The sequence below is a fragment of the Molothrus ater genome, chromosome 1, assembly GCF_012460135.2.
Source record: "Molothrus ater isolate BHLD 08-10-18 breed brown headed cowbird chromosome 1, BPBGC_Mater_1.1, whole genome shotgun sequence".
NCBI classification, from domain to species: Eukaryota; Metazoa; Chordata; class Aves; order Passeriformes; family Icteridae; genus Molothrus; species Molothrus ater.
This window is the reverse complement of record NC_050478.2, coordinates 22033011-22050811: the sequence shown is the minus strand read 5'-3', so window position 1 is coordinate 22050811 and position 17801 is coordinate 22033011. Positions and strand designations below refer to the sequence as shown.

General features: G+C 37.4%; 1 protein-coding gene across 1 annotated transcript in view; it reads right to left on the bottom strand.

Annotated features, from left to right (window-relative positions):
* The window catches only part of RUNDC3B (RUN domain containing 3B), a 51690-nt gene that overhangs the window by 10663 nt on the left and 23226 nt on the right, over positions 1-17801 (bottom strand). The window contains exons 6-8 of the mRNA XM_036378844.2: positions 17536-17616; positions 15715-15883; positions 10819-10976 (exon numbers count right to left, since the gene is read on the bottom strand). Of these exons, the coding sequence (XP_036234737.1) occupies positions 10819-10976; positions 15715-15883; positions 17536-17616 (408 nt within the window). The remainder of the gene's footprint in view (positions 1-10818; positions 10977-15714; positions 15884-17535; positions 17617-17801) is intronic.

Genomic DNA, 17801 nt, shown 5'->3' with positions numbered 1-17801 from the left:
AAGAACAAGCTTTAAAAACTTTATTTAGGACAGGGAATATGGAATGCAAACTCAAATTGATAGCATACATGAGTATAACTAAAATCTGTAAAAGCAACTCCAAAATAAAAAGGGAACTCCCAAGCTGTCAGTAGTCTAGCAGAGCAGTGAGCTGTCTGGACTGGTATGTCATTGGACTTTGAGAAATTAGATCAGCAGGTATGAAAACCAGTTACTTACCAGTAGATTTTGATGCTGCAATATAGCATCTCTCTCAGATTTGTGCCCTGTACACTGACACACTATTCCCCAAACTAGATGCCAGAGCAGTTAGATGCCAGCAGACTTCCAAAAGGCAGTTGCTGCAGTGAAAAAAAAAGCAGGAATGTCCTATTGCAACACATTTTCTTATTCTGACTGACCAACAGATCTTCATGTGTTGCAGCCATTGAACTACTTGGGCCACAGAACAGATGCCCTTGGAGCTTCTTCAGCATTTTTTAATCCTCCCTTATTGTCTCTTGGAGAGATCTTGAACTATATCCTAACAAAATTAGTTATCAATTTAATAGAGGCTTCGATTTTCTTGACCTTTGGATAACTTGAGGAAGTTTAAACTGTCTGAAATTTAAACTGAAATTTAAACTGAAATACCAGCAGCTGGACTCCTGAGTGCTAGGCTAACTGCAGTGGAGACTTTGCTTCTGAACACAGACATCCAGAATGGATCAAAACATACCATAATATGTTAACTTTGCATATGCTCACTAAAAGGGCACTGCAGCACGTGACTGACACTCTTCATGTCCATGGACAAATAACCAGGCCTGATTCTCTGGAGGAGGACAGCAGGCACAACACAACCAGTTTTCCCAGACAGTAGGTCTTGACAGAAAACAAGAATGATGAACTTGATCAGCAACCAAACTACTGAAAAAGTAAAGAGCAGATTTCAGTTCTTCAACCATCATCTCATCTCTGCTGGGAAATGAAGGACTCTTAGCAAACAAGCTTTTCTTTTGACAGATTGTCTAATTTGCTTTCTGTAAATATCATTTCAAGCTCAGTTTGTCGTTTAAGGATTCTTTTCCTCTTATGTCAGTGATGTAAATACAACACATCTGTTTATAGCTGAAATCCTTTTAAAAAAACATTTCTACAAGGGTGTGGGAAAAAAATAAATCAAGAACTTTCTTCTTAACAGATCAGGAAAACTGGTATTCTCAAAAAGTTTTTTATCATTTTAACTTGATTCCTTTGAATTAAGTAAAAACAGGAGAAACAACTGCAAAATGGTTAAGTAACTTCAGGTTGACTGAATGACCACTTTTTCTTTAAAATTCTACTATCATATTAAGACAGCAAGAGTTTCATGAGAGATATCCAACAGGGTAATTGGAAGATTAATCTTCTACATACATAGGCAAGTATTTGCCAAAACTAGCATATATAATCTCTTTCAAAATGCAAAGGTTTTAATTACAAACAAAAAAATTAAATTATTAGCAGCAAGCCTTAAGTAATATAAGTCCTTCTTGGCAGTTGAATGTGAATTAATAAAGCTGCCAAACTATGCAAACAGTAAGGCAGAGCTTCAAAATCTTAGAAATTGCAGAATAAAAAAAAGAGGAGGGCAAAAATCTGTTTAAAAGGCAAAGAAATGAAAAAAAAACCCCAAGCAAAAATCCACAATCAGATATCAACACTAGAAACAGAATCCATGCAACATAATTTGAGTTATAATTTGGATAACAACATAATGAAAAATTACAATGTTAAGTGGTTGCATAAGAACATCTCAATGGCCAACAGAAAAAACACCTGTCTGTATCTCAACCACTTGCTAGCCAAAAGAGGACAGCAGCCAACACAAGCTTCTTGCTTAGGAATCAGGGAGCACAATGATTGTATTTTCTTGGTTATAACTCCAGGCATTTCCCTGCATCTATTTAAAGCCTTTCTGGAACTCATTTAGGCTGTGCTTTATTTTAACAAAATATTGAAGAAACACAAGACACAAAGTTTAAACTGGAAAAACAAGTTGTAACCTAAATTTACAAATACCACTCATAATTTTAAAAACCTCCAACATTTTTGCAATCATGTGTATGCACAGTGATCTGTAACTCACCTTTCTTTTGAACAAACTATTTGTATTTTAGAGAAACTTATAGTTTTGTTTTGAAAGTATAAAAGGAATTTGCAATCTTTTCCTACTGGATGAAACTTAATTCCTGGTCTGATTTATTTAAACCAATAAATCTAATAAGATAAATCTGAAGGTAGGATAATTTAAACATCAATTTCTTTTGTCTGATGAATTGCAGAGATACTCCTTCAGTATATCAATAATAAAATAATGTCTGCAAATACAGAACTAGCCTCTACTCCCCATTCTAACCTGTTGGTGTTCTTCCAACCTTAAAAAATTATCATTTTTTCACTATTTGTCATTTAAAGCCCATTTAGTTTGATATTGAATTCATGTAACTAGCATTAAAAATATTAGAAAAGATTAAATTCTGCTCAACTTTTCTCATTTATGTATAAGCAATATGAAATACTTGCTTTTCCCATCAGTATTTTTTGGAACACAGAAGGAAATGTACAGCAGATGAATATGAAGGTTAAGAAATTAAGCACAAAACCCTGTGACTCTCAGAAGCAAATGGTAATGGCAAGGTTATTTATCTAAACAGATAAAGCACAAAGAAATCAAATTCAGGCTCTGTGACTGAAATCCAGCAGTTAATGATTATGCACCATGATTAATTTACCATAATTTTTATCTGTTTCTTTCTAATCCCTCCATTTGCAGCATCAAGTTACTCAAACTCTTTTATGACAAGAAAACCTCAAGTTCACCAGAGGTTCCACACACAAGATAATTCTCTTGTGAAATTAGAAGAGGAAGACACTGATGTGTGCTGTGTTGCTATGCCAAAGCAAGTACTCTTCTTCTGCCACAGTTCAGGTATATTGACAGAGGAAGGAACTCCTAATCCACACAATCTGCTTTCCTATCATGAATGCACACCATTTGCATCGTACTGAGGCCTTCAGAGGCTCAATACTTGTCATTATTATTATTATTTTGAAAGGCCTTACTTTTCCCTGTTCCCAATCTTTTAATTCTACATTGGACAAATGTTCTGGAGTTTGGAATGCATAAGGTGCTAATGTCCAAGTAACTTATTTAAAGCTTTCTTGCTTGGTACTTCTATGCAATGCCTTTATCCATAGAAGTGAAACTATGGGAGAAGAGAGAAAAGATAAAAACAGATTTTAGTATTACACATTAGACTTCTAGAAGGGGACACACTGCCATGCTAATGTCATTAAGTATGCAAAATGGGGAAAGAAAAGTCCCTGTGGGTCTCTAACCCACCAAGGGGGACTGCAGGGCAGAAGGGAGCAGAAGGCAGATTCCTTACAAAAGTATTTTTCATTCTGGAGTCAGAAAACATTTTCCTGTAAATATTCCAACACATCCTCGAAGGCACCAATAGCCTCAAAAGCTTTAAACTTTTTTTAGAATGTTAAGGTTTATTTTAAAACAAACCTTTTAACACCCCCTTTTAATAGTTAGGAATAAGAGAGTAAAATATGAGGGGTTAAAAATAAATGTCTCTCTATCTACTGCATCCTGTAGAGTAAGCCCTTTCCTTCAGGCTGCTATCAGCCCAGAAACTTTTGGTTTCCTTTTGCACAATAAACCCATGTGGATTCTAAGAACACAATAATCATGTTGGAGGCTTCACTGCAAATTGTTTAACTGTGCATAGTTCTGCACCTTGCCCTGTATGTTTCTCTCTGAATTGCAGGAATCTCTCTATGTCCTACGCCCAGCTGAACTTTTCCTAGTTATATTTGCAAAAAAGGAAACACCCAGGACTTCTTGGATTTCCACCTCACAAAAAACAGAACTTCCCTTCTTGCTGTCAACTCACACCCTTGTAAAACAGAATGGGATTATGATATTGCAGCAACCTTGAAAAGAAAAAGTTACACCAAAAAAAAATTCAAAACACTGCCTAAACAAAAGTTTTATCATCTCTCAGAATATGTAATATTTTTTCTATGATGTAAAGAAAAAAAAAACCCAAAAAAATCCCAAAACCCACACACAGACAAGTTGAAAAAGAAAGACTTGAAAATCAAGCAAACTGCAATATTAAGGATTTCAAACTGCTGCTCAAACTTGAGGGAGAAGCAGAGGACAGACAGGAAGCATTACAAATAAAAGCATGGCTAATGTGAATTAGGGTTTGATAGCAGGATCCATTAAAGCTTTAAAAGGAAAGGATTTGCATTCTCAGTTTTCACATTCTAGGAAAGAAACTTACCAAGATCAAAGATTAAAATTTAATCTTCAACTTCCTTTCAGTGAGGAAGTAAAGCAGCTGCAACAAATTGGATTTACTGTACTTAAGCAGTGGAAGAATTCAGTTTCTTTGAAAAAAGCCTTAAAAGAGGGACTATCTGAAATGAAGGCAAGAGGGCTAAAAAAAATTGATCCACCTTCCCTACTTCTCCTGATGATTTAGGTTTTGAGCTAGGATTACAAAGCCAGGCAACCCACATTAAAGTTTTACTCACAAGGAGACACAAAACACAGCTAAATTTCAAAGCCTTTGCTCAAAACCTTCTGCTTCCATTTCCTTGGAGAAGCTTTTCTCTGCTTGGTCCCTGACAGCCCAGCTACAGCCTGCATCCTCCACAGCCCAGCTACAGCCTGCATCCTCCACAGCCCTGTCCCTGACAGCCCAGCTACAGCCTGCATCCTCTACAGCCCAGCTACAGCCTGCATCCTCTAGAGCCCTGACAGCCCAGCTACAGCCTGCATCCTCTACAGCCCTGACAGCCCAGCTACAGCCTGCATCCTCTACAGCCCTGACAGCTCAGCTACAGCCTGCATCCTCTACAGCCCTGACAGCCCAGCTACAGCCTGCATCCTCCACAGCCCAGCTACAGCCTGCATCCTCTAGAGCCCTGACATCCCAGCTACAGCCTGCATCCTCCACAGCCCTGACAGCCCAGCTACAGCCTGCATCCTCCACAGCCCTGTCCCTGACAGCCCAGCTACAGCCTGCATCCTCCACAGCCCTGACAGCCCAGCTACAGCCTGCATCCTCCACAGCCCTGTCCCTGACAGCCCAGCTACAGCCTGCATCCTCCACAGCCCAGCTACAGCCTGCATCTTCTACAGCCCAGCTACAGCCTGCATCCTCCACAGCCCTGTCAGCCCAGCTACAGCCTGCATCCTCCACAGCCCAGCTACAGCCTGCATCCTCCACAGCCCTGTCCCTGTCAGCCCAGCTACAGCCTGCATCCTCCACAGCCCAGCTACAGCCTGCATCCTCCACAGCCCAGCTACAGCCTGCATCCTCCACAGCCCTGTCCCTGTCAGCCCAGCTACAGCCTGCATCCTCTAGAGCCCTGACAGCCCAGCTACAGCCTGCATCCTCCACAGCCCCGTCCCTGACAGCCCAGCTACAGCCTGCATCCTCCACAGCCCTGTCAGCCCAGCTACAGCCTGCATCCTCCACAGCCCTGAGAGCCCAGCTACAGCCTGCATCCTCTACAGCCCTGTCCCTGACAGCCCAGCTACAGCCTGCATCCTCTAGAGCCCTGACAGCCCAGCTACAGCCTGCATCCTCCACAGCCCTGTGCCTTCCCCTCTGACCCTGCCCTGCCTGCTCACAGCAGCACACCACAGACTCCAGAGAGTTTACAAACAGCATCTTGACAAAGTGAAGACAAGCAGAGATACCATTTTCATAAGCAAGTTTTTTAACCAAATGGGGCATGACCATCCACTGAAAAGAAATCATCTTTGCTAAAAGAGAATATAGTGTATCTTCCTTCATGTAGTCCTTAACAGACCTGGTAGGTCATGGTGTGTTTGAAACAGAGAAGCTAATTTTGCCTGGAGTTAATCTCATCCGAATTTACTCTCTTTACAAATACAGCTGTATTATTCAGATAGAAAATTCAGTATTGCTGGATATTAAAATATTAAGTATTATTAATATAATCAAATATTATGTTATATTAAGACATTAAGAATGGAGGAATAGCATAGTTTGGACCTTGAAAAAGCTAATTCTGAAGGAACAGCCAGACAAATTAAACCTATCTTTAAGATATGACAACACATTAAAAAAATTCTTAATTCCACAGTCAAGCTTAATTCAGTATAAGATGTGAGTGTCCCTTCAATTTAATTTGATGCTTATCTATGCCTTAACCAGTAACAGAATTCCAAACATGGAAGACTGACTTTTTTCCCCCCTAACTTTTCTTCCCTCCACAGAACACCATAACAAGATGGGGATCTACAAAGAAACAGTAGAGGGAGATAAAAAAGAGTGGTATAAAATATAGCACAGTCATATGTACATAAAACATATATTATTTTGAATGTACAAAATAACTTTCCCATAAATATGATAAATTGATTAAAAAATTACACCAATGGGGACAAAGTGGCCATACCATCTTACACCAGGCACACCAACCTGAAAACCTGAAAAAATTCTTTAGGAGGAAACCTGTGGTGGTAAACATTACACAAATTACTGTTCTCATTTCAGCAAAAATCAAAGCAGAAGAAAAAACTTCTAAAGCATTTTGAGAGTTTTTCTGCTTTGCATACAATGCTTTCCTTTTTCCTTTCACTTTTTTTAAAAAGATGTTGCAGGTTAAAATGATCAACTTTTATAACATCAGTGAGATCAATTTTTATAGCATCAGCGAGTCAATATGCAGGAAATGAGCCAATCAGGAAATTAATGAATCTCTCTTGTAATCATACATCAATATTTAACATATATAAATATCAATTTCAGATGCAGAATCTGAACTTGAAAGTAACAAAAGCAGATTTTGTCCTAACACAGGTTGTGTGTTAGTCAAAAGAAAGACTAAGAATCACCTTAAGGGGGAAAAAAGCCTGTTTAAGCTGAGCTAAAGAGTTTTAATGCAAGGATATTGTGGGCCAATGTTTTTGCCCAGTCACATCTTTGACTGACCTAACTAGTCCTTCAAGGCAGTGGTCTCAAAGTGGGATGAAGAAGATAATCGTTTGGGGTACTGGAAAATATCCTTCTTGTACTGCTAACAAATTTTTTAAAATGTAACATATTTACATAACAAAGTAAATTTTTTATTTCATCTTTATCTTAAACTCTTCAATTTCTATTTTTGTATGTTTAAGAATGCAAATAATATATTAGCACAACAGTATATTTATATAATTTATAAATAATTATATCTATATTGTGGAGGTTCTTAGAATTTTTTTTACTGATGGTGTGATCAAATGTCCCTGTGCTTCAAGAGACATTCACCATTTCTTTCCAGAAACACAGAGGAGGCAGGAATGTCTGCCTCTGTACATTTCAAATACTCCAGGATCCAGTTCCTTGATGCTTTGGGATCCCTATCCCATCAAATGACAATTCTGTAATTTGAATGTTACAGACTTTGAACTATTTTTTCATCTAGACATGCCATGGATCACAGGCTTCTCCTGGCTGTCCTCCTGTGAGCTGCTATTTTCAAGCACTTCAGAGCAGTTAATTTTACATACTTTAGGGCCTTTAGAACTGCCTCACCCTCACTGTAAAAATACACAATTCTTAGAGAAAAGTGGAGCCAAAAGCACTGCTCTGTAGTGTTCAATTCAAGTTCTAGGAAAAAAAACACATGACAGTGATGACATCTGAAGAAAAAAAATGAAGGGCCTGAGTGGCTCATCATTATTACAATTCACAAAATTGAAATGCCTCATGAACACTGATGGACTGGGGGCATCAACCACCTGTCCAGGAGCCTATTGCAGTGTTTGACCTCCCTCTGGGTAAAGGGATGTTTGCCAATGTCCAGTCTGAACCTTCTTCCTGATCAGCTGTTTATTAGCTTAAGGGTGCTGAACTGATAATCAGGTTGTCTATTGCAGATTCACTTTTCCAACTTAATTTGCCATCAGATACCTGCCAGCAATGTAAGAGGTCCAATCCCCAGATGGGTGGGCATATTGCTAAGGAATGCAATTAAGCTGAGAGACACAAAAAAAAAGTTACTCTTGTGAATAACTAAATGATAAATTTTCAGCTTCACCATTTTCCAGATAATGGTATTCATGAGATCTGTAAAATGGATGAGCTCTTTTAACTAAATTGGAAACTATGTTGTTTGTTCATTGTAGTTTGAATATTCAAGTGCGTGAGACAAAGTTAAGAGTACTGAAAATTGCATAACATGAAGCATAGCAGCTGTAAAAGAAAAATTCCTTCCAAATTTTTCTGATGTCCTATCCCCATATTTATTACATGCTTTGCAGCAACCCCCTTAGTGAACGTGCATACAGAAAAGCTTCTCTGTAGGAAATCTAATGTTTAACCTGAAGGCCTTGTTGATCTGTTGATCCTGGGTTAACTGGTTTCCAAGTCAGCAACAGCAACAGCCTATATGGTCAACAAAGTCAGACCTCTATTCCTCACCTTACTTTTTTTTTTTTTGGTGGGGGAAGGCAGAAATAGATATAGACTCAGATTCTGTCAAGTCCACTGACAAGATACATAAACATTTTGCTTTTCATGCCTGTGAAATATAATTTTGGAAACCTCAAGAAAACCTTACTCAACAAAAGTTTGAAGTCATAGACCTCGCTACCTTAAGAACAACAGCCAGTAGAATAGAAGAGCATCATCAAAAAGGAAGTATAGAATGTTTATTTATAATAGTTTCAATTACACAGCAAACAATCCTAAACCAGATCTCAAAGTGTTTTACAAACAGCAATGCAGTATGCCTTGGGCAGAATTACAGTCCCAGACTTGCTCTTATCTGCTGATGAAGAATTCAGATTACAGCTTACATTCACTGCTTCAAAATGCCAGTAATGGTAGGGGAGCAAAACACTAAGTTTTGGTATTACTTTAACATCATTCTAAAATGACTGGACCATAAAAAGCAATTGGCCAAAACTCATGCCTCATTACAGACATATTACTGATAAAACACATTCTGCTGCCAGATTACCTTTGGTTGGAATAAAAAACCCAACATAAATACCAAATATGATTAAAATAAGTTAATTATGATGTTCACCATTATAAACCTGCTAGGAATATTTCTTACTCTCCCTCACCTGACAGGCACACTACACTCACAGCCATAAAAATGTAAAATTATACTCCAAATATCTAGAGTAGTTCAGACTCCTGACTGCAGTGTCTCACAAACAGATATACAAGAACACTGTCAAGATACAAGAGGTTATTCCACAATTTGAGCCTTTACACAATAAAGCCATCAAACAAAATCAAACCTGAAAGGCTGAGATCTTCAGAACAGTCTGACTGCATACATCTCAGCTAAAATTTAACAGCAGGTATGAACATTCAAAATTTCCAGTATCAGTGTAGGTTTAAATAAGTTTACACCTTCCCCCACGTCCCCCAAATAACCAGGGATGCCAAAGCAGTATAACATGAATCATTAGGCACATCAGCAAGTTCAGAGAAAAGTTCAAGAACAGGTATATCTCAAAATCTTACAGTCAATCAGAGGGAAAAAAAAGAAATTTGGAAAAACATCTTTTTTTCTTAATCAACTCTGCATTTGGCCTAAATAAAATACCAATTCCATATTCCTGAACATTTTCATAAAATCCATTTCAAGCACTGGCAATAAAATGATCTATCATGAGAGAGAGAGCAGCAGGAAAAAACCTCAAAGCTTTGCTTACAAGCTTGAAATATTTTACTTTGCAGTAAAGACCCTTTTGGATGGTGTCTCCATATATTCTCTCTATGATGGATTGTTTCAAAGATCTCAGATGGCTGCCGTGTTACTCCATGGCTCAGACATTAACAAATGAATCCATATTTAAGGCAAAACAACTTGTTTTATATTTGTTATGAAGAGAACATTCAACTGCTGCAGTTGAATGGCAGTTTCATGGCAACCTATCACTTAGTGTTCCATCTGCCTGGGTCTTCAAACACAGAATTACAGAATGCCTTGGGCTGGGAGGGACCTTACAGATCATCTTGCTCCAACACCCTGCCATGGGCAGGGACACCTTTCACTGCACCAGGCTGCTCAGAGACCCATCCAATGTGGCAATGTCTCTGCAAAAGGAGAGTACCTCCCCACCCAACAGACATGAAATGCCTCATGAACAGACAGGGCTGAGAGGATAAACTGTATAATGATCATAAGATACTCCAATATTTATCATGCTAGAAATCACATATGCTATAAAAATAAAAAATAAGCCTTCTACTGTTTTAGCATTTTGCCTTGCATTGAAGAAAAGGTGATAGTGAAATGTTTTGCCAGTTTGAATAGTTTTAGGACTATCGGAACTCACTTCTACCGTGTCCGAGCCATCACAAATAAATTAAAATCTAGCCAAAGAAAATAAATATTTTTTACTCCTCTTGCCTAACTTTTAAAAAATGGTCTTCAAAAGGTAGCTGGTTTCGATATTTTTAGGGGTAGCCTTAAAACCAGGAGTAATGAAATATAAAGAACATTTTATAAAAATGTGTATAAAATTTAAGCAAGTTACTGTAAGCTATGTCAGATTTAAAAAATTTAAATATTTAATCTCAGAATTATTCTGTTTTACACTACTATGGTTTCCAGGGAGCCATTCCCAAATCCAAGACTTGTCAGATAAAAAAAAAAGCTAAAATACATCAATTTCTTTAAGAAGTTGACTCATTTCCACAGGATTAGAAACTCCACATATTGTATAGTTATATAACTTAAATAATTTAAGTAATGCTGCTGTAGCAATGCTTCTCCATTATGCTAACTTACAACTGGTCTTGCAGTTCCACAATGATATATTCCAGCTGCTCCTTCTCCATTTTATGGGCTAGATCCATATCTTCAATTCTTTGTAACAGCAGTTTATTCTGTGAGACAGATTCAGACAGCTGGTTTTCTCTGAGTCGTACCAATTCTTCAAGATAACCCTGAAAATGTAAGTTATTAGAAAACTTTGAAGAACACACAATCAAAACCACTTTTGATTATGCATGCTCATACTTGTTGGTTTATGATGTATACAATTTTATTTTGGGTTTGTTGTAGGTTTTTAAATTATTTATCTTTAAACAGATTAGTTTGAGATTTCCTAGTAGGCAACAGGAAAATCATATATTTATTTATACTCTTACAGAAGAGTAGAAAAATGATGAAAAAATGAGAGACAGGAAAACCACCAGCAAGAAACACTAATTCATCTTTCAAAAACAACTGTCACGAGAAAAAAAAATCCAAATTCTACAACTGAACAGGTGCAAGATGTTAGATAATACACAAGGGTAAGAGTAGATTATATCTACATGGATCTTTGTAGTTAATGAAAGGGATGCAGAATTACTATTAATAAAATATCCAATGTTATTTTAAAGTTTCTTTGAAATTTTGAATCACATATTAAAATGACAAAGAAGGTTCCAGCCTGTCAGATGTTAGTAACTTATTAAAAATTGCCAATTAAAACCAAATACAGTAAGTCTATACTACATAAAATTGTGCACATTCCTTGAAACCTGTGGAAAAATGTTTTATATGTGCCCATGTTTTAAAAAAGGTATTAAAAACAAGGTAGTTTTCAGAGACACAGAATGGATGTCTCTGTTCTGAACTCCTGCTGAGTTAAGAAAACAGGTTCACATTAGCTGGTAACAAAGTGCTACTAGTGTAATTCATCACCACAAAGACTGTTAAGGGTTTGAAGCATCTCTGGTATGAGAAGAAACAGAAGGAGCTGGGATTGCTCAGTTCAGGGCTGAAGAGAAGAGGGAAAAGAACTGTAGCAATGTGCATCAGTGTTTAATGGGAGGGTGTATGCATGATGGAATCAGACTCTTCTTTGTGATAGTCAGTGAAAAGAGGCAATGGACAAAACCAGAAATATATGCACACAGGAAACTATTTAAAGAAAACTTTTCTTTCCTCTTTCTTTTTTTCCCCATTAAATAAGCCTGTCCAAGCAGGCTAGAGAATGTGTATCCCCAAGATATTCACAGCCTGACTGCAAAAGGCCTTGAGAAACCTGCTCTAGTCTACTTTTTTTCTGAGCAGGGGAGATGGACAAGACAATCTCCAGAGGTGCCATCTGACTACAACTGTTCTGTGATCCTATAGTTAAATATAGTTCTATCCATTGGGTATATTTATCTTTGACAGGGACTTTTTAGTCTCAGTACAAGTTCCAAGGAATCTTGAGAGCTTTTCAGTATGCCTAGTTCTGCCTCATCAAATATTACTGTTGACTCCTACAATATTCCTTGAAGTTCTAAGTTAGTATTTTGAAAGTACTAAATGCTGCATTACAACATAACAAATTTCCTGCCTCTCACAAACATAATCCCTACCAAAAAAACAACAACAAAAAATTTTACAAACATTTTAGACCAGAAGCACCAGTATCAGAAACATAATCCTCTGGACAGTAAATATGTCTATCTATAATGACATGGAGATGCACATCCCACCAGTACAAGCATATAAACTTCCAGTAAAAACAGTACACAAATAATTCAGGAGTTTACTATTCAAAAGTGAACAGCTTAAACCATTCCAGAACAGGGAAGGGATAACTTGCACATAAATAACAAATGTGTAAAGTATGACTCATTGATCTGGACAGGAGACAACTTGGAAAAGACAAAGTCGTCGTATTTCCAGAGTGGCCTGGGCAGGGCAGAAAGGAAGAGACAGTTCCTAACCTTTTAAGAAGCAAGAGCTAGGCACCATGAAATCAAGCTCTTAGGAGCCAGATTTCAAGAGACAGAATAGGAGGTAGTTTTTCACACAACAGATGGCAGATTCACAGAATGCGTTGCCAAAATAAAAAATGTTTGGATGGTGAAATTTTACATGGAATTGAGGGGATATTTGACAAGTATTTGGCAGAGACATCTATCTGAGGTTACTACACAGACAAACCTTTTAGCTTCAGGCAGCCCCTCAGGTGACATACATTGGCTAAGGCTGCAGTAGAAGGAAAGTGGGGCATAATCATGTGCTTTGTGTTTAATCTTTCCTCCACATCTGCTTTGGTCAAGTACACCAGATGGGACAGTAGCCTAACCAAGGAGTCTAGGTCTAAACCTGCAGAGTGTAGCTGATCCAATAAAGCAATGCTAGGATTTAGCTTGCTGAAGTAACACCGGACCCTATCCCTACCACTCAAATGGCTCAGAAGAGAGACCTGTATCTTAGCTGCAATCAAATTGCATGTCACATTGTGACCTGGTGCTATTAATGGTGCAGCACACAGAGTTACTTGGGAGGCACAAAAGGAATTTATCACTGTTTGGGCAAAATGAATGGCAATAGAGCAAAAGAAGGATCCATCAGACCTACTGTATCAGCTACTAAAGACATTATTTTTAACTTGGTCTTCTTGTCACGAACACCCAGTTTTCCAACACACAGAATGTCAGAAACCCCTTTTGTTCAAATAAAAAGTCTCTGATTAACTGGTACCTACTAAACTGAGTGCAACAGTCATTGGTGCAACTCATTGGCATGAAAAAAGGGAAGGGAGAGAAACGCTTGGGAAAGGAGCTCTATTACACAGTCCATCTTAATGGTCATTTGTTCAAGCTGTAATAGAACAGATGCAGTATAGTTGAAGGGAATCATATAAAAATTGGGCAGGCATATCCCAAAATGAAAATTAGAGAATAGAAAATTTTCTGACTGTAGGAAAAATAAGTTATTTTGCTGCTGCAATTGTAAGTAGGCATTCCAAAGGAGGACAACTAGGAAAGTGTCAACAGCTGTCAGAGTAGCTACCATTTTGAAAAGTGTTTAAATGCACAAAAATTTCCAAAGATTTATCCTGCAACTGAATTAAATTCACCCCTGTATTAGTTGCATATAGAAGTTAGCAATTCATTAAAAGAATGAGAAATAACTTCCATGGAATGAGAATGGTTCTAGATCTTGGACTCATGAATAAACCAAAATCACCATTTGCTGTTACAGCCATTGACAATCTTTGTGCTTATGCAGACAAAGGTTCCTAGAGATTCTGACTGTGGATGTGGGTTACGTGTTTCTACACATGCATGTCACAACTTTGATGGAGTATCTTTGGAAATGAACCACCTGGATATATCAAGAAAAATAAACATCCACCTATTTTGTTCTCTTCAATGCTTCTCCAGACTGACAGGACTCTCCTCATACTGGGGAAAAGTGTACACTCAAACTGACCCTATGTTTTTGTCTGGCAAGGATGGGAATTCCTTCTGGAGGTTCAAGAGAAAGGTTTTCATTTATGTATTTGAAGAGATTCTTTTTGAACAGCATGCTTTGCTTTATATAAGCAGGGAAAATGCCCTCTGTTACCAGAGAGGACCCCAAGAACACAAGTTCTTCCCATATGGAAAGTGATACCATACCAGCTGAGAAGATTGGACCAGAAACTTGGATGCAACAGGGTTATATTTCAAAAACAAAGTCTAAGAGACCCAAAACACAAAAGCAGTAATTGTATGCATAATTTAAAAAATAACATAAATAAATATTAAATATCCATCATCCCATAGTAAATCTGACTCTTTCACTGTTACTTAGAAAAACTCTAGCTTCTTTCAAGTGCATTAAAATACACCAATTTTGATTCTACCTATTCCATATTCAAGGAATTAATTACACCTCTAAGCACCCTTGTGTGGTTCCAGCCCTTCATATGGTTGACTTTGATATTCAGAGTTTCACAAAAATCGAATTCTTGCACTAGGAAAACAGAACAATAAAAATACTAATAGGAGTAATTTTTAAAAATTTAGCCAGGTGTATTTCATTTTTTTCCTGTAATTTTTCCTGATCCCTCCTTTCTTTCTTTGTGCACTACTTCTTTGGGGTGTATGAAGAGTCTGCCCTCTTCTCTCTCTACTAGCTAATATGCATTGTAATTACTGTGGATGTAAAAATGTTGTTATGAAAAACTGACAAGTACTTTGCTTTGAAAATGCTAAATGACTAAAAGGTTTGGACATATATTTCATTTCATCTTTAACTTAAGGTATGTTGGGTGCTAGATGGAAAACTCACCTTTGGCTTCTGTAGTTACATTCAATATGCCACCTAAATTAAAATCCAACACAAACACATCTTTTCATGTTTTCCTTTCCCATTCTGCTTCAATCAAGTTGTAAAACTACCTGTTTTCTAAAAACCCATCCCAGTATCACTGAGAAGATAGTTTTACCTTTCATCTAAATAGATTACTTTGCTGATCCTTTTTGTTTAGTTCAAGATATAGTCTTAAAGTTTAACATCACTATCATCATAAAAGCCTTCAACTGTCAGTCTACCTACAATAAAAATCTGTGACTTCTAAGGAAGAGAAAATTCATGTGAACTTCAAGCTCACAACCTAACATTAGAGATACAGTGTCTGTAACTCCGAGATTGAATAAAGAAGCCGAAGCTTCGACATTAGATTGTGAAATCTGATCTCTGAATTATTGCTGTTCTCTTCCCCAACTCATCAAGCCTCTTTTCCCTTAAATCAGTGAGCAAAGATGCTTGGATACTCTGAGGATCATAAAATTTAGGACCACTTACATGAAGCTAAACAACATCTAATAATATATTTTCCTGCCTTTACTTAGATGGATATGTCACCAGTTGGCTGGTGACGAGCTTTGGTTCCATAGCCCCCACACAAAACGAATCTTTTACCTTCTGTTCCAATGCAAGCCGGTACTTCTGTTCTACCCTTTTGCATTTGTTGTACCAACTGCTTTCATCTGTGATGAAAGGAGGACCAATGTTCTCTGGAGTACTGCCTTCACTGCCACTGCTGCCCAGCGTTCTTAGCTCCTCTTCATCACTGCTGATACTGTCAGAACTGAAGAATCGTATTTATTAGCCAAGTCAAAAGCTGTGCTTATAAAAACACAAATTCTGGCTGAAATTGAAACATTGTATTTCTTTAAAAGCTCTGCCAACAAAAAAAATTGAAACATTGGAATTTGATGGATTACTAAACACAACTTGTATTTCAAGATTTTGTTTCTGCAGCCACCTAAAAAGTGGACAAAAATCTGCTTGTGATCTTTGCCAAGTCAGACAACTGTAGGGTGGGCTGCCTTTCTTATACAAAGGGTAAATGCATTACAATATAGATTTTGTTTCTTAAAAAAATAAAAAGCAGAAACTAAAAAAAGGTGGTTGTCATTATATCTTAAAACAAGATAAATCAGAATGTATATCTATGTTTATAGCAAAGATCCTGGGCCTGTTACTTCACAGAATGTATCTCCCTACATAGTAAGTAGACTCATTGTTAAAATATCTTCATATCTTCCATAATTAATGCATGCTAGAGAATGCAGACATCTGTCTCAAAGACAAGAATTTATTTTAGTCTAGAGAAGACAGAGGGGATGTCACCAATGCATATAAATATCTCAAAGGCAGGTGTCAAGAGGATGCTGCCAAGCTCTTTTCAGTGATGCCCACTGACAGAAAGAAGAGCAATGGCAATAAACTAAAACACAAGAAGTTCCACCTCAACATGAAGCAGAATTTCTTTACATGAAGGGTGGCAGAGCACTGGCACAGGCAGCCCAGGGAAGTTGTGGAGTGTCCCTCTCTGCTCCAGGTTTCACCTGCTATAGGTGACCCTGTCTTGGCACCTGGGCTTGGACCAGATGATTTCCAAAGGTGCCTTGCAACACGAATAATTCTGTGATTCTGATTTATACCAGTACCCACTTGAAAATCTTCCCTTACAACTATATTTCCCCCCAACTAACAGAATTTGCTATGTTTTTTTAAGTAGTGATTTCCATAACCCTGTGATCCTCCCATGATACAAACTGAATCACAATTTGTCACTAACATGTAAGCTAGTAAGAACTTCAAGAGAGTAACTAGGATGTTTCATGTTCAGTTGTACATCTTCAAGACTATTCCTAACTGCTTCTCTCCTTTTGGTAAACCTAATAACAGAAAACATATCATTATTTTCCATGCTTCTTGGTGATGTCAAATTGCTCCTTGATTTATCAGACAGTAAGAATTCTTTTTATTATTAATCATAAGGCTGATCAGAGGAGCAAAATGCAGCTAAAAAATCAGTTTACATAGCCTGGTCACGACTTTCTGTGATGTGCTAATGGCTTATATTGCCTATGTCATATCTTATATTTATTAGTGTATATATTATTTTTATGCACAAAATATCTATTTAGTTTTATGGCTACACAGAAAAGGCCTAAGAGAAAAGACAGCTTGGTCTGGTGATCATCAGAGAAGATGCACTCATTTTCCACTGACCTGTTATTCTGATCAAGGAAACACAATTAGCATGACTCACATTTCATGAATCATGTAACAATTCCAACAGTCTGAAAGAGTGAGGTAGCTGAGTGTACAGGTTTGTACTGAGAAATAAATATCATTTTGCATATGAAATGAAAAATAAGAGGCTCAATAAAAAGTAAAATCTTGCCAATTAAATAAAATTTTAAAAAGTAGAGTAAAGCTAAGAAGTACCTTTGGGTGAACTTCAAGTACGGTGTATAATCTATGACAGCTGGATAGCTTCCATCCAATCCCTCACCCTTCAGACAAAAACTGATAAAACAGAGCAACAACAATAAGTTTATTACAAGAAAATTAAATTACAGTGACAGTTGAATGTTACCAACCTGCAACTTCATTTTTTTGTAATTTTTTGGTGCTATAAACCCTAATTTTTAAACATTCACTTTTATTCTTAATAATACAGGGAGATCGCAAGAGAATAACCAGAGCTAATT